Raw genomic sequence first — 26,985 nt, forward strand, 5'->3', positions numbered from 1 at the left:
ACAACAGAAGTTTATGCAGCATATGTGGCTAACAACACACAATAGTTGTTGTCTCACATATATGGAATACAGAAGAATTTAAGACACATGCAGTGACCATGGCTAGAGCTATGACTGGAGCTATCAAGAACTCAGAAAAACACTTAGCTAAGTATCTCATTACAGCAACTCATGCTTAATAACTGTACACAAGTTTTACACGTGAAAAGAGACTTCCATCACAAACTATAACTCTACAATTAAAGGGCAGGAATATAAGAAATGATGGACTAAATAAAGTACAATTGTCATCAAGCCTGTGCCTTCTAATGAACTACACACTATCATACTTCCATAGATTCAACCCAACTCTGGGACAAGCAAAACTTCCAAGAAATGAGAAAAGCTCTATGATATTTCTTTCTAATCCTTGAAAATTACTGAGCAAATATTCAAGGCGATAAGGGCCAATCCTGCTCTCCCAGAAGGGAGCAGCAACTCACAGGGAATGCATCACAGTAAATTGCAGACATGCAGCCTGTAATTTTCCATCCATCATCAACAGAGAGAAAATCACAGGCTGCACACCCATGATTTCCAGAGATGTGCTACCTGTGAGAGCTGCTCCCACTGGGAAGCTGGATCGAGAGCGTTGGCCCAGCTGTCCTGGCCAATGTTTATCCCTTAACCAACATCACTAAAGAAAACAGATTATCTGGTCATTATCCCATTGCTGTTTGTGGGACCTTGCTGTGTGCAGATGGGCTGCACGTTTCCTTCCTACCACTGTGCATACACTTCAAAAATACTTCATTGGCTGTAAAGCACTTCGGAGGTCCTGAAGTTGTGAAAGGCACTATAGAAACGAAAGTTCTTTCTTCATAGTGAAAAAGCAATAATCAAAATAACCATTTAATAGAAGCAGGATGTTGGGCTTACGTACATACATGGATATATATATATAAATATTCACAGACACGCACACAAACACATACAGGCTCACATATGGATATAATAATAGTAGCGGAAGGTGGATAGGCAAATATTGAACTAAATAGCCGTCACGTGAAAACTCACGATAAATTATTTCCTGGGGATCCAACTGCATTATGCGTGTGCTGGGAACAGGAGAAGGGATCAGTCTTAAAGCGATCATTGGTTCCAGGGTGGGAATGGTCCCATGCTGCTTAATAAAGCCTGCGATCATCTCTGGTCAATAGGCTGAGTGAGAGTGCCGGAGATAGATAGCGCATGTCTCATCTCCCCTGCCAGCCACTAGACGCTCCCAACACCACCATCTTGCATGTGCACCGATCCCAGCGCCACAAGATTCAGCTGGACACATTCGCTCTGACTGTGGAGACTGCGGAAAAAATGCCCAGGGTGGATTGTTAGAAGGAGACCGCGCTGTGCCCCGTGTGTTGCCATCCTCGATGCCTCTCAATCACATCTAACAGAAGAAGATGAGGCGGATCGGCAGGCAAATTGTCTTGCTTTGCTCTGGCTTTTTGGGGCTTGCTCTAGGAGCCTTTCCCACCAGTGTACAAATAGGTAAGACAATTGATCCGCTTCCCTTTCTTTCCTTTTAAAAAAAACCCAAAAAAGTATTTCTCGCACGTTGTGAATATGTGTAACGATCTGCTAATGCGCCCGTCTATCTTCGGCTGGTGCATTTAAAAATACAATAGCCAGGATCTTTTTTTTTGCTCAAGAATTTGCGATTATACATAAATATGTATATACATTTGGAAAAGCGGAAGTTAGTTATTTTGAAAAGGTTGAGGTGTGGAACATTTTGGCCCTATGTAGTGTTGTTTGGAGGGAGTAGTTATTGGCGTTTTATTATGTGTTGGAACACTGCAGCACTTGTGCTGGCGAGGAGCTTGTTAATGGGATGCTGCTGGCTCCTTCCTACTGTCGTTGCTGCTCGCCAGTTGCTCAACAAAGTTGATCTATATGTATATTTTGCCTTTATTTCGTTCGCAGTATATGTTGCAGTGTAAAGAAAATACATTTTAAAATCAGTGCAGCATTGCATCAGATCCCATTGAGCGGTTACTAATGAGATGTATTACCTGATGCTGCTATGTGGTCATAATAATGAGATTTAGCTGAGGGCGAAAAGTTGCCATTATATGTATCTTTTTTCCTGTGTACGGGCAAGTTCTGGAGACAGGCGATTCTGTCACATTGAATGTAATACGAGTTATCCGGCACTTGCTGCAAAGTTAGTTATTATATCAGTACAGCTTTCTTTGTGCTGATCTTTTTTGAAAGAGCTGATGGCTATATGTGGTCTTTTCCACTGTGTGGAACATTGCATCGAATGTCATTTACCAAGGCCGTGATAATGAGATGCCTCGGATGCTGCCTCCACTGCAAAATGACCCATGTTGAAAAGTTGATATTTCATGTGTGATTGGTCTTTTTTTTGTCGTGGCGACGTTCATTTTTAAGTGTGATTTGAATTTCTTAATGGTTGTGGAAGTTTCCTATACATTAGGATAAGTGCTTTTTCAAAAAAAACTCGGGCTGTTAGCTGATAATCGATGTGTCCATTCTGCCTTCATTGCACGAAGAGGCACGGCGAAATGCTGACGTTATTTGATCTGTAAACATTTTGGTGCGGGAGGGGGCAGGGGGCGATGGTTTGATGTTCGAGTTTCGGGTACTTTTTAGATATAGCGCTTTTATACATCAGAACATTGCATCAGTTATATTACTGAAGACTAGAATTGAAATATTGCTATTCAGACACGTCCTCTGCCGCACAGTAATACATTGACACGGCATTTTAAAAGTGAATCACTTGCTCTTCCCGTTTTGATTGGATCGAGTGCTCATTGTAGGGTTTGCTGGGATGATAATGCCTTCAAACCTCACAAGTTTACACGAAGAATTGCAGCCAATATGCTCCCCCCATCAAAACACTGCTGTTCACTGAAAATGCGCCTATTTTTACCTGAATTCTATGTCGCTTGTTATTTTGTAACAATATGCTGGGTTTCCAATGCATTAGTTCATTGAATCAGTTTAGTACCACAGAGATTGCTAATGGAATGCTATTAGCTGATTGTACCTCCATTGCTTTTTTTCTTCTTGTTGCAGGAGGGCTGTTCATGAGATATTCTGATCAGGAATACAGTGCATTTCGTTTTGCAATTTATCTTCACAATACTAACCCCAATACGACTGAAGCACCTTTCAATTTGGTTCCTCATGTGGACAACATTGAAACAGCCAACAGCTTTGCTGTAACAAATGCCTGTAAGTAGAAAACGCTTTGCTTGAGTCGTTTATCGAAAAAGAATTGATTGACACAGGGAAACTCAAGACTGCGGCGAGTGGCCTTTTTAACATTTACAGAAGCTTTTCTGTTGTGAGCACGTGATTGAAAAGAGTAATTAATAGTTGTAGTCCCTAAAACAATGTATTTGGACCAGACGCCACTAAATGCTTTTTTACGTACGGATATAGCTTGGGGTTGGAGAATGTCAAGAAGCCTTTTCTTCTAACGCAGTATAATTTTTTTTGCTTTTGCAGACGAAAAACAGTTTGGCTGAATCATTACATTTTTGCTATCACACTTTTTGGCCGTTGTAAGGAAAATGAATAAAGCCATTTCCCCGTAATTTGCCCTCTAAATGCGCTGTTGTCAGCAAATATAGTTTCTATTGTTAAAATAAACGGGCTTTTACTCCTAATTTGAGGTTAAAATAGGAACATCTATTTAGGTTAATAAATAAATGAAAAGATCTTACACTGTAGTTGGATTTACAAACGTCAATCAAAGACCATTCTGCTTCCAATGTCAGAGTTCGGTTGTCTCCTTCCATTGGCTCGTCCACACATCCTCATCTAGGTATCAGGATGACTTGTATCATTTTCGACTCATGCATCTATCTATTCTTGATCGTACCTGAACTTGAATTAGTACCCCGAATACATTCACATAAAGTAAGATGGCCAAGAGAGAACTGTTGGAACATCATATTTAAGACAGCAAGGTCTCCTCGGCAGATTAGCAACAAATTTAAATTATTTGCTAAATTTCTGTTTCATTCATTTTGTCATAATGATTAATTTTCTGTCTCAATTATGATTATTGTAAAGGCAAAAAATGTAGCAGCTAGACACCCATGAATATTTTAACAATAATGTGAGGTAGATACCAAGTCTATCCTGAGGCAATTGATGTCCAACAGCAGTGGTAGTAGAATAAAGGGAAAGACTATTTCCATGTAGGCATTAAAATGAAGATTGTATAATTTGTAATGAGTGTACCCGATTTTAATTACATTACAACCTTGAAGGTCCGCGTGCTGTCTTTCGCTCATTTTAATAAGTATTACATTTTAAAGTTAACAATAGCTTGCATTTATATAATGCTTTTAACATAGAAAAACATCCAAAGGCACTTCATAAGATGTAAGGGAAATGATGGAAGCTGAACCAAAGAAGGAGAAGGCTTAGTCAAAGGTGACTTTTAAGAAAGGTCTTAAGGAGGAGAGGAAAGTGAAGTGGCAGAGAGTATTAGAGAAGGAATTCCAGAACATGGGGCCTGGGCAGCTGAAGGCAGAGCCACCAATGGTAGAGAAAAAGGAGGGAAGATGCTCAAGAGGCTGGAGTCAGATGAACAGAGAGATCTGGAGGGTGGGCTGGTTGGGTTTCAGCACCACATAAGGTTAAAGAGATAGGGAGGGGCAAAGCCATGAAAGGATTTAAGCATGAGAGTGAAAATTTGTGGCATTGGGGGATTGGGAGTCAATATAGGCCATGGAGAGCAAAGGCAATGGGTGAGCAGGTCTCAGTGTGACATAGGATATGAGCAACATCGTTTTGGATGAGTTGAAGTTTACTGAAAGTGGAGGCTGACCAGGAAAGCATTCGAATGATCAAGTCTAGGAGTTTTAGCTGTTGAGGGAAGGGCTGGCAATGTTATGGAGGTGGACATAGGTGGTCTCTGATGAATAGCATATGAGTTTTGAGTCTCAGCTTGGGGTTGACTAGGATGTTGAGGTTGCGAACAGTCTGGTTTAGCCGGAGGCAGTTGTCAGGGAGGGGGAAATCGAGTCAGTGGCAAATGTACAGAGTTTGCGGCAGGGGCCAAATCAGTGGCTTCAGTCTCCTAGTGGCAGGAGAAAATTGTGGCTTATCCAAGACTGGATGTTAAAGAAGTAGCCTGACAGCACAGAAGCAGTGGATGGATCAACAGAGGTGTTGGAGAAGTAGAGTTGGGTATACTCAGCATACATGTGGAGCTGTCTGCAGATGATGTTACAAAGGGACAGCAGCACATGGCTGAGGAAGATGAGTGTGGGACTCCTGAAGTGTCAATGGAGGAATGGGGGGGGGGGGGGAAGCTCTTACTGGAGATGCTCTATCAATGATTAGATAGGCAACAATGGAACCAAGCGAGGGTAGTCCCACCAACCTGGGCAACAGAGAGTTGTTGGAGGAGGATGAAGTGGTTGACTGTGTCAAAGACTGCAGAGAGAGGAAGGAGGAATAATGCATCGTGGTCACAATCACAGAGAATTGTCAGTTATGATTAAGTCCATTTCTGTGATATTTGGTATAATCTGTTGGGCATTTTGAGATGAATTAATTAAGTTTGTAAAATGAACAGTTATATAGAATAGAATATTGCAGCATGAGCTCTGATAATAAATGATCTAATATGCACTGTAATGTCACATTTTGACGTGGTTGCTAGTAATGGTGCTGCAAAATGCAGCAGTGAAAATGACAAGGAAAAAAGTGTTAGATGCCTCTTTGTGCTGTTGAGAAGATAAACACAGCCATATGTCTGTAAAGTGGAATTCAGATTAAATCATATTTTTAGCACCCCTCATGTCTCAATAAGCATCTGAACCATGCACACTCTGGAGGATCCCAGCTTTGGGCCCTGATTTGTGCGGAGTTGGCTGATCTCAGCTGGGACGGTGGATTGAAATCCACAGTTAGCCTCAGCACCCCAAGTTCAGGAGGTGAATAGCAGCCAGAGCTCCTGCTCCTGTAGAAACTCTTGCCAGAAATACATGTGCATTGATGTCAGATGAGGACAGGTTTGGGCTTGTTGATGATGCTCCTCACAGTTGGCCAGCCTGTAATAATAACTGTCAAGGCTCATAGATGAATAATGGCCATGTGGGCAAGGTACTGGAGAGTGATCAATGCCTGTGAAACTGAACTCAGCAAAGAGTCAAGGCTTTCTGATGAGGAGGTAAAATTGGTAAGAAAAAATGAAATCAAATAAAGAATATCTTCTGTTTTCAGTTTAACTGAATATCCATTTATGAAATATGGAGCAATTCATAACCAATATCTCCTGAGCTATGAAAATAAAGGGTTTTCTCAGACTGTTCTGTCAACATACCTTCAAATTCACCCTTAACTGGAACACAGATTAATTCACATCATTCTCCAACAAAAGGGTCAAGTGTTGTAAGGAGAGATGAGAAAACACACAGATGTACATAGAAACAATGTAATGCAAGTGCACTGCTGAGAAGCATCTCTTAACAAGCCCATAATATTCACAATAATTACTGGTAGTTATGATGGAAGAAGAATTTCCAAGGGGTATCTGCTTGGAAGATATTAGTCATTATTGGGGGCATGAAGTCTTGTTTGTCCATTTAAACAACCAAATAAAGAAGAATGTAAAGCTGATCCAGTGGTATTTGGGATGCTGTCTCTCAGTCCTTTCAGCAGCTCTCTATAAAGCAGCTTTAGGAGTTTTCAGCCACTTCGGCAGACATTTAGATAAATCTAATTAGATCTGAATTGGTCCAATAGAGGTCTCGTATTTGACAGCTTACTGGAGTAGCAATGATCATTCTCTTTCTTTCAGTGCATGAATTCAATTAGCCTCTGATGCAATTGAAAGAGATCTACTCACCTTGATTTGTATTTTCCAATGTTTCAGAACCCATCCCTGTAGAAAACTTGCATCTGGGTGTTAGCAAAGATATACAACACAAGTGTGCAAGTTCAGACAGAATTATTTCTTATCCTGTGCATATACATTGTAATGAAAAACAAATATAAAAACAGGACACATATACAGAGTGAGACACAAAGATACAGAAACCAACTGGCAAACATGAATACAGTGACCAGCATGTGCACATAAAACAATTGCAAATGGGAGAGACTTATGCAAGATAGACAGTGGATACATAATTACAGATAAGCAAACACTCAGCTGTTTAGCCTCTGCCCTCTAAGCCAGAGTTGTCCAATAGAAATTGCTGAAAAGCTACAGGTGTGGCTAAGCAAAACGATTTTAGCCACATGCACTAATTTTAGTAGGAAATGCCTTGCATACACTTACATAATACAGGTAAATGTGCTTCACATGTGTATCGTTACTTAACAAACTTCTACCAGCATTTAGTAACCAAGGAAGTAAAGCATTCACAACAATCAAAAAACACTTGTACACTTTGCTTTTTGCCTTATCAGTTTACCAATAAATGCACAAAAAGATTAAAGTACATATGCATACACCATATGAATATTTGTACTGAGATCACGTGTCTATTTCTCTTTTTTTCACTAATCAGAAATGCAATTAGGCACATCTGGATTCCCAGTTAGCCACATGTGGCTAGTGTCTAATGTATTGGACAACACTGCTCTAACCTTCCAATTTTGGACTTCTTTACAGCCCTTTCCCTCCACGCCACCATCAGTGGAAGAGCCTTCAGCTGTGTCAACCGTCCTCTCTGGAACTCACTCCCTAAATCCCTCTGTCTTGTTACTTCTCTCCCCACCACCAGAGCCTTTCAAAATCTCAGTCCATGCATTTTTCCCTACTCAATGGCCTAGAAATTCAGTGGGTTGCGCCAGCCGCTAACGCCATAAAAGGGCTATATTTCCGGCGCTAGACACTTAGCACCTGAACGCAGTCCGATCTGCGCCGACGCCCAAATTCAGTTGAGTTTTAGCGCTGGCGCAAAGTGTTTGCGCCCGCTCAGGTGCGCGCGCAGCTTATGACGTCATATCGTCGCGCAACGCTGTTTGTGCGCCCCAAACCGGAAATTCAGTGGCGCCCGCCCAATGTGGGCGTGGCGCTGCTAAGAACTGTGAGGTGGAACGCAAAAGAGGCCCTGTGGGCCTCGGGGAGCGCAAATTAAAGGGCACTTACACTGACCTATAAAGCCCAGCCATTTTGCTGCAATGACTTTACTGCTTTGGATTTCTGGACAGAGACCAAGGGACAGAGGTTACTGATTTGGGACAACATAGGAGAGGTATTTTTGGCTTCTGGCCAGTGCTTTGACATTTGATTCATTGTGATTTATCTGTTCTCAACTTTATTATGGGGGCTGTATGGGGGGCCAACCCTCAGTTGCAGCATTATGTGCGAAGGGCTCGCAGACACTGTGAGAGAGGGCCAGCCATGCCTAGACGCAGAGGGGCCATCAGGCGTCGGCAACGTAGGCCTTACCCACTCAGGCAATACCGGCAGCAGGTGTCCTATCTCACCATGACTGCGGCGCATTGTGTGAAGAGGCTGCGCTTCAGAAGGGAGGTGGTTGCAGAGATCTGCCAGCTGCTTCACACAGATCTGCGTCCACAGCTGATGTGCAGGACGTCTCTCTCGGTGGAAGTGAAGGTCACGGTGGCTCTGAACTTTTATGCAAGCGGCTCCTTCCAAGCCGCTGCTGCGGACATAACGAACATTTCCCAGTTCGCCGCGCATCGCTGCATCCGGCAGGTCACCGATGCACTTTACACGAGGCGACACCAATTCATCTCCTTCCCCATGACCCGACAGAGGCAGGAGCAGCGTGCAGTCGGATTTGGCAAGATCGCGGGCTTCCCCATGGTGCAGGGCGCCATTGACTGCACGCATGTGGCTATGCGGGCACCTATCCACAATGCCGAGGATTACCGCAACCGGAAGGGCTACCATTCCCTAAATGTACAGCTGGTGTGTGACCACAGACAGCGCATCCTAGATGTCAATGCCCGCTTCCCAGGAAGCAGCCACGATGCATTTATCCTGCGCCAGACTACTGTGGCTGACATGTTCGAGGCACAGCCTCCACCAAGGGGATGGCTTATCGGGGACAAGGGCTACCCTTTGTGTACATGGCTCATGACCCCGCTCCGCGCGCCCAGGACCCCAGCGGAGGAGGCATACAACGAAAGCCATCAAGCCACAAGGAACATCATCGAGCAAACGATAGGCGTCCTCAAGCAACGGTTCCGCTGCCTGGATCGTTCCGGAGGATCTCTTCAGTATTCGCCGGATAGAGTCTCCCAGTTCGTCGTCGTGTGCTGCATGCTGCACAACCTGGCTATCCGCAGGACTCAGGCACTGCCACCTGGCATTGCACCACCACCTCAGGAGGACGAGCAGGAGGAGGAGGAGGAGGAGGAGGAGGAGGACCAGCCCAGGAGGGAGCGACAAGGGCCAAGGGCCGTCCGCCGGGGGCTTATTGATCGACACTTCTAGGCCCCCTGTCAGGGAATGGCCTGTGGCAATGAACGCACCTGAGGCAGCCGCTCCGCAAGCCCTCAGCCGGTTAACGCAACAACCACTTCAAACATGACACCTGGACATGCTGAATAAATCAAAAGCTTTATTTCACAAACTCAGGGCCCTTCCCACATGAAACAGAAAAACAGACAAGACCCCCAAAAAACAGTCAAAAACATCTGTCACTCCCAAAACCTGGGGAGGACTAACAAAACTTGCCCATCCAAAAGGCCTTCAACAGCGGCCTTACAAAAATAAGCCCCCCCCCCGACAACAGAGACACCCCCATGAAAACAAAAAATGCCTTGATCCTCGGCCTTAACAAAATAATGCCCCCCACAACACAAGCCCCCCAATATAAAATAAACCGCTCTCACCACACTCTAATGGGTGTGCCGAGAGGGCGAGTCCTTAGACAGGCTTCTCCGGCCCCTGGCCGACCTGCTGCTCCGCCTCAACCTGGGCCCTGCGGGTGTGGCGAGGCTGGGGGAAGGCTCATGAGGGCCACAAAGCATGTCGGCAGATGCCCTTGGGGGTCGGCCTAGACGAGGCCTGGCCCGGGAGGGGCCGCCTGCTGACTGCTGCAGCTGTGGCTGGGCAGCATCAGTCTTAGCAGCAGCTCGTCGCACCTTGGCTGGGGGAGTGGCAGTGTCGGCAGCACCATTGGGGGCAAGCTGGCTGATGGCAGGTGCGCGCTGCTCGCCAGAGACACTGGCACTCGGCCGGGCTGGCAGTGTAGCAAGCGCAGCAATCTGGGGGAGGCCAGAGCGCTGTGCTGCAGCAGGGCGGCGGGTGCCACGGCGATGCCTCCGTGCCACAGCGAGTGTGGCAGAAGTGAGTGCCCGTACTGCCCTGGTATGTGCCCGCATCAGCTCTGCCAGTGTGTGGACGGCACCACTCATCTCGCGAGTCGCGTCCTGCGCTGCCGCCAGTTGCTGCACACCCGCGTCCTGCGCTGCCGCCAGTTGCTGCACACCCGCGTCCTGCGCTGCCGCGAGTTGCTGCACACCCCTGTCGTGCGCTGCGGCCAGTTGCTGGACACCCCTGTCGTGTGCTGCCGTGAGTTGTTCGAACCCCCTGGCCTGTGATTCCCCGAAAGCCACCACACTCTGAGCCAGGGACTCAATGGCGTGAGGCATCTGTTCGACCACCCCATGAACTTTTGGTGGCGCCGCTCAGACGCCGCCGACATCTCATCGAGGACGCGCACCTCCTGGGCGAGGACTGTGTCCGGACTGGAGGGCGGACTCTCCCTCCGGGGAGAAGGCCGCCGAGCTGGCCGACCCTTCCCGTGTGCGTCGACCCCACTTGGGCCAGGTTCTGCCCTCCCCTCCAACACCTCCCCCCTCTGGGCAGAAGGCCGGCGTGCTGCCGGAGCCTTCCCGCGTGCGTCCACCCTACTGGGACCAGCTTCGGCCCTCCCCTCCAACACCTCCCCCTGGCTCTCCTGCAGGCCAGACGTCTCCCCTCCATTGCCATCCCCTGGCGCGGAGGAGGGTTCCCCCGATGTGCCGCCTTCCTCCTGGTCCTCGACGTCCTCCTCCTCCAAGGGCCTGGCTCTCTGCGCTTCAGGGACCACCTCCTCCTCACCAGCTGAAAGCAGGAAGGCACAAGAGTAGCTTTAGAGTGAGGACAGGCCGTCAGCGAGGGAGGCCTGAGTGGTGCATTATGCGCATTTGTCGGTCAGTGCGAAAGGATGTAGATCTGAAGCGCGAGGGCAACGAGAGAGGTGCAACCGGTCATGTCCTTACCAGTGGGTACCAGTACAGGGTCCGCCTCGCCGATCGCGACAGGGCCAGTCACCCAGCCACGCATGAGTCGTGCCACGCTCTCCTCCAGATCAGTGAGCGCCTGGTACTCGGGGCGGCCTCCACCAGTGACAGCCTGGCTCCTTACATTGCTCGCCAGCTTGGCCTGCAAGAGAAAGGACGGCCTCTAAGGCCAGTGTGGTGCCCTGTTGCTGGGTGCACTGCCTCCCATGGTGGAATAGCTTGGCCAGTGTGGTGCCCTGTTGCTGGGTGCACTGCCTCCCATGGTGGAATAGCTTGGCCAGTGTGGTGCCCTGTTGCTGGGTGCACTGCCTCCCATGGTCGAATAGCTTGGCCAGTGTGTTAAGTGCAGAAAGTGCTATTGATGAACATGCAAGTGCCATTGCTGCGGGAGGAGGGCTGCCCATTAAGCCTTTGAGGTCCCTTTGCCCATAATGTGAGGTGCACATGCAAGGATGAGGGGGACACTGGAAAGGGTACTCACCTTCACCATCCGAGTGAGGTCGTTGAACTTCTTGCGGCATTGGTCCGCACTCCTGGGGACATCACAGGTGGATGACACCCTGCGGGCGATTTTGCCCTAGGCTCTCCTGTACTGGCTCCTGGGAGCCTTCCTGCCACTGTCCGGGCACAGGATCTCTCTTCTCTTCTCCACACCATGAATGAGCACACTCAGAGCATGCTCTGAGAAGCGCTGCGCTCGCTCACGGGCCCTCTCCATTGCTCCAGGCGCTATTTTGGCACACCAGTAGTGCTGAGGCCTAGCTGCAGGGCTCCAGTATGCAGGGCGTGGCAGCAGTCAAAGTTGACCCTTCCCCCTTTAAGAGCTGGCCGGCGTCAGGGTGTCTGCTGTCAATCAAAACATGACCGCACCTGCGCTGCGCCCGGCTTCGGCGTTATTAGGCCGCATCGCCGGCTTAGCGCCGGAACACAGCATTTCAACGCCAGTTTCAGCGCTCGGCCAAACTTAGGGCCAACTCTACTGAATTTCGGCGATGTGGCCTACACTTTCCAGCGGGCGCTAACTTTAGCGAGCGCCCGACTTTAGCGCCCCAAATGTGTCCAGACTGAATTTCTAGGCCAATGTCTCCTCTATGTGGGTGCTATATAAATGCAAATTGTTTTCATAGGAAAAATAACTTTATGTAACCATGTAAACAAACAAAAGCCTAGCTAGAGGTATGTATAGATATGAGAAAATAGGTGCACAAAATAAAACATACGACACGTATGTACAAAATTATGACTGGACTTCAAACCACATATGCAGATTTCAGAACCATTTCGTGACATAATGTTCACAATCATAGAGGACATGGCCATCACAGAACTGTGTACACACAAACACATCAAGATAAATACAATAAACATATAGCTGAAAATAGACAGCAATCTTTACCATAGCACAAATAAATCTAATAAGGAATTGAAGAGAAACTTCTTTACCCAGAGAGTGATAAGAATGTGGAACTCGCTAACACATGGAGCAGTTAAGGCGAATAGCATAGCTGCCTTTAAGGGGAAACTATATAAATACATGAGGGAGAAAGGAATAGAATGATATGCTGATAGAGTTAGATGAAGTAGGGTGGGAGGAGGCATAGACCAGTTGGGCCGAATGGCCTGTTTCTGTGCTGTAAATTCAGTGTAATTCTGTGTATATGCATTAGTCAGTACTTGTATGCATGCACATGACATGGAGCAAATAACACATACTTGTAGCCTAAAAATGATTTTACAAATGTCTCTGTTTTTGGCTTTGTCCTTTGTGAAATCTTGAAGCATTAAGTGGCTGCTGCATATTCCAAAAAATATTGCAAAGCTAATGTAAACCAGCTGACAATGCAATGAACATGGCACTTGTCCCTTAAGCCAAAGCTTACCAGAATCATAAAAAAGATCAACTGCCTGATGGCTGGAGGACACTGACATCCATGTGATTGAATCTATTGGGATGACATGCACTTCCACAACCCGCGTGTACCCACTGCTGTACAAATGAAGAAGAGCCATTTTGTAGTTTTCTACCAGCAACATACATGAAACAAAATCCCTGATTAGCAGTTGATCCATGAGAGGTGTATATTGCTCATCTCCATGATGTATGAACACTGACTTAATACATCTTTCTACCACATCTGCCACTTAGTATAATCTGAAAGCCATACTGAATTATAAGTACATATTCAGCCTGTTGGATTCTTTATCCTATTTTTAATTTATTGCATGTGTTGTATTACCTTTTATTGTAACTAATCCTCCAATGTCTGAAATTTGTTTCAAAACATCCAACACCTGGAATATGCAATAATTTCAAGTTTCCTTTTTGATTTGATGAGGCATAAATGCCTCTAATTATTCTGAATCTTTTTATGACCCCTCAGTTGAATATGAGAATACTAGGATGACTTTTTCTGTTTGCCACAGTTGTTCATGCCTGAGCAGTGGTGTCATGCTTCATCCCTGAGCTGTAGAAGATAGATCGTCACTGTTACAGTTGGTTGATGAAGACAAAACACTGCATTTTCAATTGGTACAATGGTGGTGTTTGGTAAGCCCTGTACCATAGCCGATTGTATACAGCACACTGGTGGAGGAAATGATGGTTCTTCCCACCAGCCAATTATGATATTCTGTTTAATGACACATATGTCAGTCGGCCCTCATTGCAACATGCAACTTTAGAGCCAATCAAATGTGCCTTTAAAATAATGTGTTTTGAATAAGCTGACTCTCAGCTGGCACAAACAGAATACGGAAATGGAAAGTGGTGTTCTCTGGAGCCAATGGTTGTAGCTGCAGTGTGGAGCCATGCTTTGATCAGCATCCATCTCAAAGATTGGAGGAAACCTCGGTCGGACAGAGTGACTTTAGGGCATTGCTATTTGAATGTGGCTCTTCAAAAGCTGTAGAGGACAAGAAGCTAAGAAAGAGTTGGAGACATATTTGAAATTTAAGACTTAAAATGTTATGCTGAGCACTCGGAATATCTGAATGAAAGGTCAGTTATAATCGTGCAGTGCTGCTATCTACTGTTGGCTTTTCACCTTTCAGTTCATTGAGCTGTCACATACCTTTCTGCAGGAAGGGCTGTTGCAGATAGCAGAACTCCACATCTATAACCTGAAATTGTGTTCAAGTTTTTTTTGTGCTCTGCATGAAATTTTGAAGCCTCCAGTTTTTATTTTCATTTCCAATCCTCTACAGTTTTATGAAAGAGGTGCAACAACAGCTCAAACAATACTATCCTACCTACAGTTACTTAGTCACACCCTGGTTTCCTTGAAGCTTTCAAACAGATCATGATTGCAGCTTGTGTTCACAGTGCACCTGGACCACAGATGACTATGAAGGAGAAAACTGTGTTTGTGTTTTATTTTAAAGCCACTGTGCCCTAAAATAAAAATAGCAAAACCACTCTGTGGATAAAGATTAGCTGCAGAATTCATGCTCCTAATGGGATTCATTTTGAAGATATTTGCTTTTTGGTAGCATAGATCGATAATAGGAAACGCTTGCAGCATTGCACTCGACTTTTTGGAGCTGATTTCAGGAATTGAGGTCAAAGAGTTCACTGCTGTGAGTATACAATATTCACACATCCGCTCCACTAACAAGCAAATATTTTCAAAACATACCATGTTACAAATGAGTTTTTGCCCTTTCAAGAGAAAAAATGTAATTGCGAGGCCCAACGTCTTTAATAACAAATTGCCTGGACTTCATGATTCAGCCTGTTGATAAGGTATTTTAAGAAGTAGACACAGGAAACTCAGGGTAATCCCATGTAGTGAGTGAGATCACTGCCTAAAGGAGAGTGTTGTGCTCAGGGGAGTCAGGATTGCATGACATTGCACGTGATTGTGAAGTCTATAGTTTAAACACAAAGGCTGAGGAAATAGTTGCTATCACTCAAGTTTGATTAGAACTTTTTATAATTTTTATAGCAGCCCACTCATAATAGAGTTGGGATTATCAGAATATAGATTACCACATGTTTTGCTGAAGAATTGATGAATGGGGAAATAAATTTGAAATCTTTGTTACTGACGTAAGAAAACTACTAGGCACTTGGTCTAAGCGTTAAACAAAGCTTTAATCAACTGTTTTACAACATGAAAGTCTAGTTGTGTCCTTCACTAGTTCCTGTTAAGAATGTCCTGCGCAAGCTGGGCCCATGCCCGAGTATTTATACTCTCCCTGGACAGCGCCACCTGTAGGCTGCTCAGTGTTATTTCATAAGTCTTTTTTTCATGAATGATTGATTCATGTCAGTTACCATGTTTGTAATTTCAGTCAAACTTATGATTTTCTATAATAAAAACAGAAAATACTGGAAATACTCAGCATCTGTAGAGAGAGAAACAGAGTTAACGTTTCAGGTCGATGAACCTTCGTCAGAACTGGAAAAAGTTGGAGATGTAACCGATTCTTAAGCAAGTGTAGGGGCAGGGAAAGGGGGGAGGGGCCTTCTGGACTCAACATCGAGTTCAACAATTTCAGACTATAACCTCAGCCCCTATTTATTTATTTATTGTAGGGGCAGGGAAAGGGAGGAGGGGAGGAAAGAACAAAAGGGAAGACAGGAGTGATTAAAAGACAAAAGGGATGATGATGCAAGGCAAAAGGAGATGGTAATGGGACAAGTTAAGAAACAAAAGATGAGTCTAGATGAGGTATAAATGGCAATGGCAGAATCATCAACAGCTGCCATGTGAGAGAAGAATAAATAAATAAATAAATAAATAAATAGGGGCTGAGGTTATAGTCTGAAATTATTGAACTCGATGTTGAGTCCAGAAGGCTCCTCCTCCCTTTCCCTGTCCCTACACTTGCTTAAGAATCTGTTCCATCTCTAACTTTTTCCAGTTCTGACGAAGGGTCATTGACCTGAAACGTTAACTCTGTTTCTCTCTTCACAGATGCTGCCTGACCGGCTGCGTATTTCAAGCATTTTCTGTTTTTATTTCAGATTTCCAGCATCTGCAGTATTTTACTTTTGTATTATGATGTGCTATGTTCCCTTGACCCATCAACAATGTCCAGACACAAGTGTGTTTAAAGTGCCTAGCTTTGTTCACATAGAGATAAAGAGGAATATTTTTCTTTACTCGCTATTTTTAATGAAAAATTAGATGGAAGGATAAAGCAGTGTGACGATATTTTTCTCCATTTGCTAATTTTACTGGAAGAATAACATGTGAGTAGAAACCCGGGAGTACCATTTTATACTCATGTATACTGATCTTTAAAATTAGAAATTAGAGAAAATTTAGCCTTTCAGAGTTTAAATATTTGAAAATGTGGTAATAAGAATGAATTGTTATAAAAGGGAACGAGGTAGGAGTGGTTTCTGCACTCCAAGTGACCCAAATTGGACTTTTGTGTTAATTAGTAAATACCTGAACCTTGGACCTCCTGAAGATAATGGAATGTTTTTTCATAATCCAATAATTTAAAAAAATCAACAGGAGTCTTGTCTTTGAATGTTAGTATTATTCAAATACCAGAAAAGGGACAAACGATAACTTAGAAAGTATTTATTCAGTGACCTATCATCAGGTCACTGAGATCGATCCCGATTCTGGAATAATCCCCTTGCAGATTTGTTTAATGGAACTGGTATGCTGAATCATTTGCAGCAATGACATGTGTGTGTGTGTGACATTGTGTGTGTGTGTGCCTGTATGCTCATGTCTGTGTACCAGGAACATTTACTTCCAAAATGGATCAGAATCTATTTTTCTGGTTTATTGGGCCAGGGCCAGCAGCTGTAGAAAACCATGAATCATGATTTCAAAGTCATATGGAACATAGATGCATAGGAATTTCTAGACGAAAAAAGACCAAGGTCCATCTAGTTTGCCTTCTACCATCCTGGTAGTTGCATCATAAAATGATAACAGAGTTGTTGAGTAATCATAGCAATCAATCTCCATCAATTAGTGTATAGGAGAATAAGGAAATGGCAGAGAAATTAAACAAATACTTTGGACTGGATTTTCCTAAGCCCCTGGAGTCGGGTTGGAGGCGTGCGGGCGATAAAAATCGGAGATCCGGGGGTCCCGACCCCATCCCGCCTCCAACCCGCCTCCATGTCAATTTCATAGGAGTCGGGTTCGCGACAAGCGCTGGAACCCGACTCCCAGAGGCGGCAAGGGATTAAAGGCAATTAAACTGCCTGTTAACAGGTAGTTAACAGGTAGTTTTTTGCCTATTCGCGATTTTTATTGCAGGTTTGTGGGCTTCCCGACAGCTCCAAACCACGAAAAGTTTTCGAGGCGGGACGTGGGTCTGAGGTCTTGCAGGGGTCGAGATGCCCAGTGTTCAGGTGAGTGAGGGGTGCAGGAGTGCAAAGGTAAGTGTTTTGCAAGTGTTTAAATAAGTTTAACTTACTTTTCCTTACCTTTACAGGAGTCCTGCATTCCGGTGTCGGGAGTCGGCTGCAAGAACCACAGAAGCTCCGATTTTTAAAAAAAAATCAGCTTCTTTGTTTCTACAGCAAAATGATTTTAAAGTTATCCTGAGAAAGGACTGAGGCTGAATTAGCAGTTTTTCAGTGCTTGACAGCTTCAAACAGCTGTTAAACACTGATATTTCATGTGCCAAAAGCTTTTGACAGATGAAATGTCAATCTCTGACATCACCTGTTGCCGGGTGGCCCTTAATTGGCCTGCTGAGCCCACAGGGCGGGCTCAACAAGGTCAATCAGAGGAAAATCCAGTGGGTTGGCCACATCTCCATGGAGGCGGAACAACAAGCCCGAATGTGGGTTTCCCACCTCCAACCCGCCCCCGTAGCAAAATCCAGCCCTTTGTGCCTGTCTTCACGTAAAAAACCTCCCGGAAATAGTGCAGAACCAAGGGTCTAGCGAGAATGAGGAACTGAAAGAAATAAGTATGTATTAGTAAAAAAAATAGTACTGGAGAAATTAATGGGACTGAAAGCCAATAAATCCCCTGGACCTGATGACCTACATCCTAGGGTGTTGAGAGAGATGGCTATAGAGATAGTGAATGCATTGGTTGGCAAATTTCCAAAATTCCATAGATTCTAGAACGGTTTCTGCCAATTGGAAGGTAACAAATGTAACCCCACTATTTAAGAAAGGAGGGAGAGAGAAAACAGGGGATTACAGGCCAGTTAGCCTGACGTCAGTAGTAGGGAAAATGCTAAAATCTGGTAACAGGGCACTTACAAAATAATAATAGGATTGGGCAGAGTCAACACAGATTTATGAAAGGGAAATCATGTTTGATGAATCTGTTAGAGTTTTTTGAGGTTGTAACAAACAGAATAAATAAGGAGGAACCAGTGGATGTGGTGTACAGGAAACTTTGGTTTATCCGGAGGTTAACTGTCCGAATGCTCGAGCCACCGGCAAAAATCAGGAGCCGTTTCGTTAGCTTTTTTTTCTTTTCGTTGCTTTTTTTTCACCAGTCAGGCTCTGCAAGGTCTCGCTGAAGCTATTGCTAAGCTACAAAGACGCTTGCAAGGTACGGCCGACTGTTTAGAAGCTGGTTTGCTGCCAGATACGGAGCTCAAAATCTCCGTATGTTTCAACATTAGCGCTGGTTTGTCCGGCAGTTTTGATGGGACAGCAACAGCTCGGTCCCGTCGGTGCCGGATAGCACAAAGTTTCCTGTATTTGGATTTTCAGAAGGCATTCGATAAGGTGCCGCACAAGAGATTATTAAACAAAATTAGGGCTCATGGGATCGAGGGTAATCTACTAGCATGGATTGAGGATTGGTTAACAGACAGAAAACAGAGAGTAGGAATAAACAGGTCATTTTTGGGTTAGCAGGCTGTAACTAGTGGGGTACCGCAAGGATTACTGCTTGGGCCTCAGCTATTCACAATCTATATCAATGATTTGGATGAGGGGACCAAATGTAATATATCCAAGTTTGCTGATGATACAAAGCTAGATGGGAATGTAAGTTGTGAGGAGGATGCAAAGAGGCTTCAAGGGGATATAGAATGGCTAAATGAGTGGGCAAGAACATGGCAAATGGAATATAATGTGGAGAAATGTGAAGTTTTCCACTTTGGTAGAAAAAATAGAAAAGCAGAGTATTTTTTAAATGGTGAGAGATTGGGAAATGTTGGTGTTCAGAGGGACCTGGGTGTCCTTGTATACAAATCACTGAAAGTTAACATGCAGGTACAGCAAGCAATAAAGAAAGCAAATGGTATGTTGGCCTTTATTACAAGAGGATTTAAGTATAAGAGTAAAGTGGGGGGAAAATTCAGTTGCTTGCGCCTCCCATTAGCGCCTTAAGAGGGTGCTAATGGGGCGCAAAGCAACTAGCGCCCGGGCACGGCGATGTTTGCGCCGCTCGCAAAATTAACTAGACATTTTGCGGCGGCGCTAAACACTACCGCCACGACCTCCTGCACCGGCAGATCGTGACGTCAGCCGAGTGCGTAGCGCCCCGGACCGGATATTAAGTGGCGCCCCCTGCCTTACTGCCTGCCGCTAGCAACAACAGGTTGAGGGGAGCATTTTGCAGTCAGAAAGGGACTGGGGGAGCACTATTTAAAGGTGACCACTTCCTGCCTTTTTTTGTTGGTGACATTTTTGCACCACGCATTCTGAGAGAGAGAGACTTCGGGAGAGATTCAATGCTGTGTGAATGAGTTTTGGGTACTGAGCAGCACCTTGCAGGTTCATTTTGATTTGCTCTTCCTTGCTTCGCCCGCGCTCTGAGGTAGCACCTCGCTCCTCGGCATTTGCGTCTTAAGACAGGTGTGAAGCGCCTGATTTAGTGCTCCAATCACCTCCAGGGGCGATAAAAGCCAAGTTTGACGTCGGAGGCGATAATTAGCGGCAGGCGCTAAACTTTGCGCACAGCCGGTAATGGCGCCCCAAACGGGGCGATACTGAATTTTTCCCCCAAGATGTCTTACTGCAATTATATCGGGCCCTGGTGAGACCACACCTGGAGTATTGTGTACAGCTTAGGTCTCCTTACCTAAGGAAGGATATACTTGCCACAGAGGGAGTGAAACAAAGGTTCACCAGGCTGGTTCCTGGAATGGGCAGATTGTCCTATGAGGAGAGATTGAGTAGACTAGGCCTATATTCTCTAGAGTTTAGAAGAATGAGAGGTGATCTCATTTAAAGAAAGAAAAAAGAAAGAATGACCTGTACTTATATAGCGCCTTTCATGACCACCGGACGTCTCAAAGCGCTTTACAGCCAATGGAGTACTTTTGAAGTGGAGCCATTGTTGTAATGTGAGAAACACGGCAGCCAATCTGCGCACAGCAAGCTCCCACTAACAGCAATGTGATAATGACCAGATAATCTGTTTTTGTTATGTTGGTTGAGGGATAAATATTGGCCTGGACACCGGGGATAACTCCCCTGCTCTTCTTCAAAATACTGCCATGGGATCTTTTACTTCCACCTGAGAGAGCAGACGGGGCCTCGGTTTAACATTTCATTCGGAGGACGGCACCTCTGACAGTGCAGCACTTCCTCAGCACTGCACTGGAGTGTGCTACCAACTGAGCCACAGCTGGCACTACAAAAATACAGCTGAAACATCAAAATTCTTACAGGGCTTGACAAGTTTGATGCAGGGAGGATGTTTCCCCTGGCTGGGGAGTCTAGAACCAGGGGCCACAGTCTCAGAATAAGGGGTCGGCTATTTAGGACTGAGATGAGTAGAAATTTCTTCACTCAGAGGGTGGTGAATCTTTGGAATTCTCTACCCTGAGGGCTGTGGAGGCTCAGTCGTTGAGTATATTCAAGACAGTGATCGATAGATTTTGGGATATTAAGGGAATCAAGGGATATGGGGATAGTGCGGGTAAGTGGAGTTGAGGTAGAAGATCAGCCATGATCTTATTGAAAGGCGGAGCAGACTCAAAGGGCCAAATGGCCTACTCCTGCTCCTGCTTCTTATGTTCTTATGTACAACAGACCCAGGTATGATGTGAGGAAAACCCCAGGTGGACAGTTTTGGGAACCATGTCCAAATTCATTTCTTTCCTTCCAAGCATGCTACACTTACTACATGTCAGGTCTCAACTATGCCCAGATATTATTGCTGGAAAAGTTGTAATGATGTTATTTTGCTGCTGATAACTGTTTAATGTATTTTTTCTGTTTCGTTTTCCTGTTTTCAATTTTTAGTTGCTTTTATTCATTTTTTTCCATTTATCTTGGCTAGGGTGCGTGTTCTGTATGCACTCATGGTTAGGGACCTAAAAGCGGGCCATAATCAAATTCTACCCCAAAGTTTACAATTTAAAATTAATTTATAAATGTCTATCACTATACCGGGTTTCTTCAGTGCATAAATGAACTCTGTAAGGCCATTGAACCATTTCATTTTGAATTAAATCGTGCTTCAAAACAATCAATGATGATTATATTATGGACAAAAAAAGCAATGGCAAACAATCTTTGAACTGCACTGGAAACAAGTCTCAAGAGTGTCTACAATTTTTTTTCTGGAGTGCAGCGCACCGTCCCACCCTCTCCCCTTGGTATACATGATACAATTACACAGCGTAGAATCTGTTGCGAATGTAATACTTACCTACACCAATAACATTACTACGGAAAATTTAAAAATGACATTTGGTGTTTATTATATAAGATTAGCCACTTTTACTTTCCATAAATGGTTAAACGTATTCTTGGATTTGAAAAATAAACCAGCAGTAGTATTTTAAGATTGTACCTTGCTGTTGGCATGCTAATAGGTCCGATTTGGGGAATCGTACACACTTTACATTATAGCTGTGTTGAAATGAATTATAATATGCGACTAAACACAATTGATCTGTACTCACATGGGAGACACACTGTAACTAGCAAACCCGCAAGCTTATATTCTACTCGGGTAAAGGGTCACACAATAGAATTGCATAACATTGTGTTGGTCACCAATGTGCTTGGCAAAACCAGTATATATCATTTTAATCTGTTACTGTATTCACTTGAATGAAGCTGCTTCATTCATTAAACTGTGGAATGACTAGATTATTCAAGAGGCAAGGTTTATTTTCATTGTTAGTCCTGCAGTGTCATAGGCAAGATTTTAAATATAAGATAATTACAGTTTCATACAGATGTTGTTTGGAAAAATGTTCATGAAACGTGCTGCTGATTCCACTCCCAGTATTCTTTTCACTAAAGGTCAGATATGAATAATGAACGTGTAGGTCTCATTAGACACAGCAAAAAAAAAACGTTTTACAATCTGTCATTTGCTGAGAAGTATATGAATAAAACATTTCAGGGAATGACAGGAGCACAGGTAGTTTAACTTTTTAAACAGATGAATGACAGGCTGATGGGACAGGATAAAACCTCTCAAGGTTGAACTGACGTTTCAAGCAAGGACCCCCTCCAGTTATTTGTCCCTGTTACATTATATTTATCTATGAAAAGAAGAGGCAAATGGGAGCCTAGAAATTGGATCGCATTGCGCCCGTTTTTCAGGTGTGAAACGGGCGCCTAAGGATCCAATATGGCAAGCTGTGCGCGTGTGTCCATCCCGCGCCAGAGGTGCAGCATCTGCCATATTGAATCAGGCTGTTCCGTAGGCATCCAGGGCACGCACTGGAACTATTCAGGAACCACATTATAATATTAAAATAAGTGTCCTATGCTGGTTGTCAGACCCTTCATGTAGCTGACTCACTACATGAAAACTCGCCCAGCAAATCATGGCACTAACAGTTAGCAAACCTTGAGAGGCTTTATCCTGTCCCATCAGCCTGCCATTCATCTGTTTAAAAAGTTAAACTACCCTGCTGACGGGCTCATCCCCTCCATACAGGTGAGTTGTTGGTTTGTCCTCTTAGGCTGCTAGTCAACTTCTGCACCTTTTTTGGGGCTATTTTCTCCATTCCACTGCTGACTTTGAGAGTTCTGGGAACAACTTTGTGCTGGTGTTGGACTGCTTGTCTGCCTTACAGATATTTTATTTCACTCATGAGTGATCTGGGGGCTGGAGGAAGAGAGGGAGCACCAAAGAAGACAGGAGCAACTGGGAGGTGGAAAGCTGCTGATATTCAATTGAGGACACTTCAGCTGGCTGTGGAGGATGGCCTTGAGCAGCCCGGTTGCAGACTGCAGCATCTCGGTGTGGGCCCGAGCAGTCTGGCCCAGCTGACTACGTGGCACAGACAAGTGGCGGTAGTTTGGGCCCTCAAAGTCAGCAACTGAGTCCCGTGCAGCAGAACTAGTATATGATCTGAAGTGAGAGGGAAAAATAGGGTAAGGTGTGAAGAAACCCTGCACAACGTCTCCTCCAGAATTGCCACCCGCCTCAACCATGACTTGCCGCCTGCCTATGCTGTCCAGAACATATTCCTCGAGTGAAAAGGGTGTCCACGTGACCTCTGGCTTCTTTGGTCACTGCCTCTGCCTCATGTTTGCGGCTTTCTCCTGCAAGAAACATAGAAACATAGAAGATAGGAGCAGGAGTAGGCCATTCGAGCCTGCTCCGCCATTCAACGAGATCATGGCTGATCATCCAAACCCTAGCACCCGGTCCCTACACCGACAACCATCCCGCCCAAGCCCTATCCCCGTAACCCCATAACCCCACGTATTTAATCCCCCCTAACACTAAGGGCCAATTTTTTTATCATGGCCAATCAACCTAACCCGCACATCTTTGGACTGTGGGAGGAAACCGGAGCACCCGGAGGAAACCCACGCAAACACGGGGAGAATGTGCAAACTCCACACAGACAGTCACCCGAAGCCGGATTTGAACCCGGGTCCCTGGCGCTGTGAGGCAACAGTGCTAACTGTGGTGTATGTAACCGTTCCACCTTTAAGAGAACTATTTTAAGAGATGCACTACTTTATCTTGGCTGCTGTATACTGTAATACCGGTGGTGACCACACCGGTATATAAGTGCTGTGTAATGATTTATTGGGCAGTTCAGCCTGACCTCCGACTAGTAAAGACCTGTTGAATTTACTCTTGTGGTCTGTGTGCAGTGATTCTTATTAACAATAACTAGAACACACAGACTTAACACTAACCACTATGCCAGAAAGAAGGGAGTGTGTTGGTGGCAGCCTTTTGAGCTGTCTTGAGAATGTGCCTGTCATGATCAAATAGTATGGATGGTGTGTGCAAGATGTAAGCTGTGGGGAAGTGAGGTTGCATTAATCTGCCTGTCATGTTCAAATAGTTCAGATGTTGTGTAGACTATGTGAGGTGTGGGGAAGTAAGGATTCCAATAGTGCTGAGAGTTGGAGGTGCAGAGTGTGTGAGTAGGAGGAGAAGGAGGTGGATTGTAGTGTGGTGCAATGATTGTAGGAGTGTGAAGGAAGTGGGGGAGTGGAGTGTTGTGAGTAGTGGGTGTGAGGCGAGAATAGTTGAAGTGAGAGGGAGGATTCTTACCTTGATAACTCTGGTCAGATCATTGAACCTTTTGCGTCCATTGCATTAACCTCTTCGGGCACTTCTTCCAATGTCTTCTGTGTTGCCTGGAGGGCATTCTGCCTTCTGGGCAAAACAGTAACTCCTCCTACTGCTGACATCTTGGGACAGGGGCGCCAACATTCTATCAAATGACCTGCATGCCCACTCTGGAACTTTTGCAGCCATTTTAGACCTTCGAGAATGTATCCTGCTGTCTACAGCCATAGTACACCTCCCATTATGAGGTGCTGGCTGCCTTTAAGTTGCATCAGACACCTGATTTCCTGACACCAGTCCCCCCCCCCCCCCCACCCCGCAAACAGGCTCACAGCCAATAAGCAGGCCGGGTAGTGCTGGCTGCGCACCTGTCTCATTACAATAAGGTCCCAGCACCAATTTCCCATAATCCGTGCCACCATGTGATCTGGCCCGTGCATTGCGCCCCAGCCCCTGCCTGCCCATTTTCAGGTGCGATCGAATTTCTAGGCCAGGATCTCAGTGCCTATGTTGTGGGTTAGCTTCAGAATGCATATGTATTCCCATTTTTTGTGGCTAGTCTGTATAATTTTATTGCGACTGGTGATCAGGAGTGCCTTGATTTAATAAAATAAAGATACTTGAAGTATTTCAAACACATCAGTAATTGTGTTCTTCAATTAATTAGAAAAACAACAAACAAATTGGAAATATGAAGAAACAGAATATAGGTGGACCTCCTTTTAGACTAAGCCATGGTATCTCCAGTAGTGTTTTCAGTAATGAATGAGTGGTTGCATATTTTATAGACATTTGTTTGATGTGAATTGTGTACACTATTTTGTCAAGCAGGCTCTAATTGGCTAATTTAAAAATCCACTAAATAAATCTAATTGAATCTAGTGTCAGGATACAGAAGGGGGAAATATGTACTTTTTAAAAAAATGAACAGAAATGTTACATTCGGCATCCAGCCTAACCAGTAATGAGATTAAGGGCAGGCCTTAAAACACGATCTGGCTCCCTGGGACCAGCTGTAAAATCCACAATTGAGGCATGGCTTGAGTCGGCCTGAGGACCTTTCCTTGTTCTGCGTCAGAGATGCTGGTGTGAAGCCAGGAGGAATGCAGGCAGCAAAGTGAAATACACTGAATAATCCTGCTCAGAATTTAATAATGGCAGTGAGCTGGACGGCTTGTGTTTATCTCCACTTTTAGCTGATCAGTGTCCGGTTCAACCTCCCTCTTTGCTTTGTACTAAAATGCACAGTGGTGACCAAAGAACTAAACTTCGCATTTGTCATGCTGAGGTCCAGATCTGTGCAGTGATTGGATGTTGCCGTCCTGTAATACTACAGCATGCTTGCTGAGAATTTAGCAATTAGCTTTTTTAATTGTAATCCACACGCTTCTGGGTAAACAATCTGGTTGGTGTGACGAATGATCATGACGGATTTAAGGTCCGTTTATAGTAATCTGATTTGAAATCATTTTGTGAAAACTACCATTACATTAGGATTTTTTTTAAATGCCTTTGTGTGGGTGGGGGCCTGGGCGCTGCATTAGTTAGATGCTGGTCTTTAACCAATGGGACCTGGGCATTGAATCTAACCGTAATTGATAGGATGAAAGTCTCCTATGTGCTGATTATTAGGGTCCAACATGACATGAGTGGACAGTCTCAGTACAGTTTCCAGTGGGTGTACAAAACCACCTCTCATTGGTATTAAATTAGTCGTCTCACTCAAAGAGGCCACAAGGATGGCTGGTATGAGAAATATAAACTGTCACACAAGGGTGCTCTGCTGAGGCTGGACTTAAGACTTGTTGGAAGTAATTTTGACTTTGTGCGATCGTGTAAAATGGGTGATAGTGTATCGGCAGTCCACTATCCTCTCTCCCAATTTTTACTTCCATTGAAGTTAATCGGGAGAGATGTAAAATGGGCTGCTGATTCGCTATCACCCATTTTACACTATTGCGACTTTAGATTTATTAAAATAGACAATGACTCAATTGTTTGAAGCTGATGATATCCACATTTAGTTTCTTCTCTCGTTTCAAGAATATTAAGTTGTGTTGCTGTTAATCCTGTGCTCTGAGGTGTGCCGTCTGGAGCTTGAGCCAGAGCATAGACTTCTGATACTTTAACCAAGAAGAGAGTTGTAACTACACAGAATCAGTTTGGAAAAGCCAATGTAATATCTGTCAACAGCATACACTCTAAACACCAGCAAATATAGGACGCCTGTGAATTTTGATGTAAAGTACATTTATAGGAATGTTAGAGATTTTAAGCAATGTCTAGTGTGGTGCTGAGCAACACAGGCCAGGAAGGCTCCAGCTTAGATCCCTGG

At 44.8% G+C, this 26,985-nt stretch overlaps 1 protein-coding gene across 5 annotated transcripts in view; it reads left to right on the forward strand.

The window, feature by feature from the left end:
* The first annotated feature begins 1,134 nt into the window (after nt 1–1,134).
* Nucleotides 1,135–26,985, forward strand: part of LOC147111808 (glutamate receptor 4) — a 235,621-nt gene continuing 209,770 nt past the window's right edge. For 2 of the 5 annotated variants that reach the window (XM_085999067.1, XM_085999062.1), the window contains exons 1-2: nt 1,136–1,530; nt 3,088–3,246. In XM_085999067.1, coding sequence (XP_085855193.1) covers nt 1,443–1,530; nt 3,088–3,246 — 247 coding nt within the window. In that variant the 5' untranslated portion in view covers nt 1,136–1,442. Of the gene's footprint in view, nt 1,531–3,087; nt 3,247–26,985 lie in introns of all 5 variants that reach the window. The other 3 variants (XM_085999064.1, XM_085999063.1, XM_085999061.1) reach the window with 3 other exon arrangements.

This window comes from Somniosus microcephalus, chromosome 10, assembly GCF_052327205.1.
Source record: "Somniosus microcephalus isolate GS21.2 chromosome 10, FLI_Smic_1.0, whole genome shotgun sequence".
NCBI classification, from domain to species: Eukaryota; Metazoa; Chordata; class Chondrichthyes; order Squaliformes; family Somniosidae; genus Somniosus; species Somniosus microcephalus.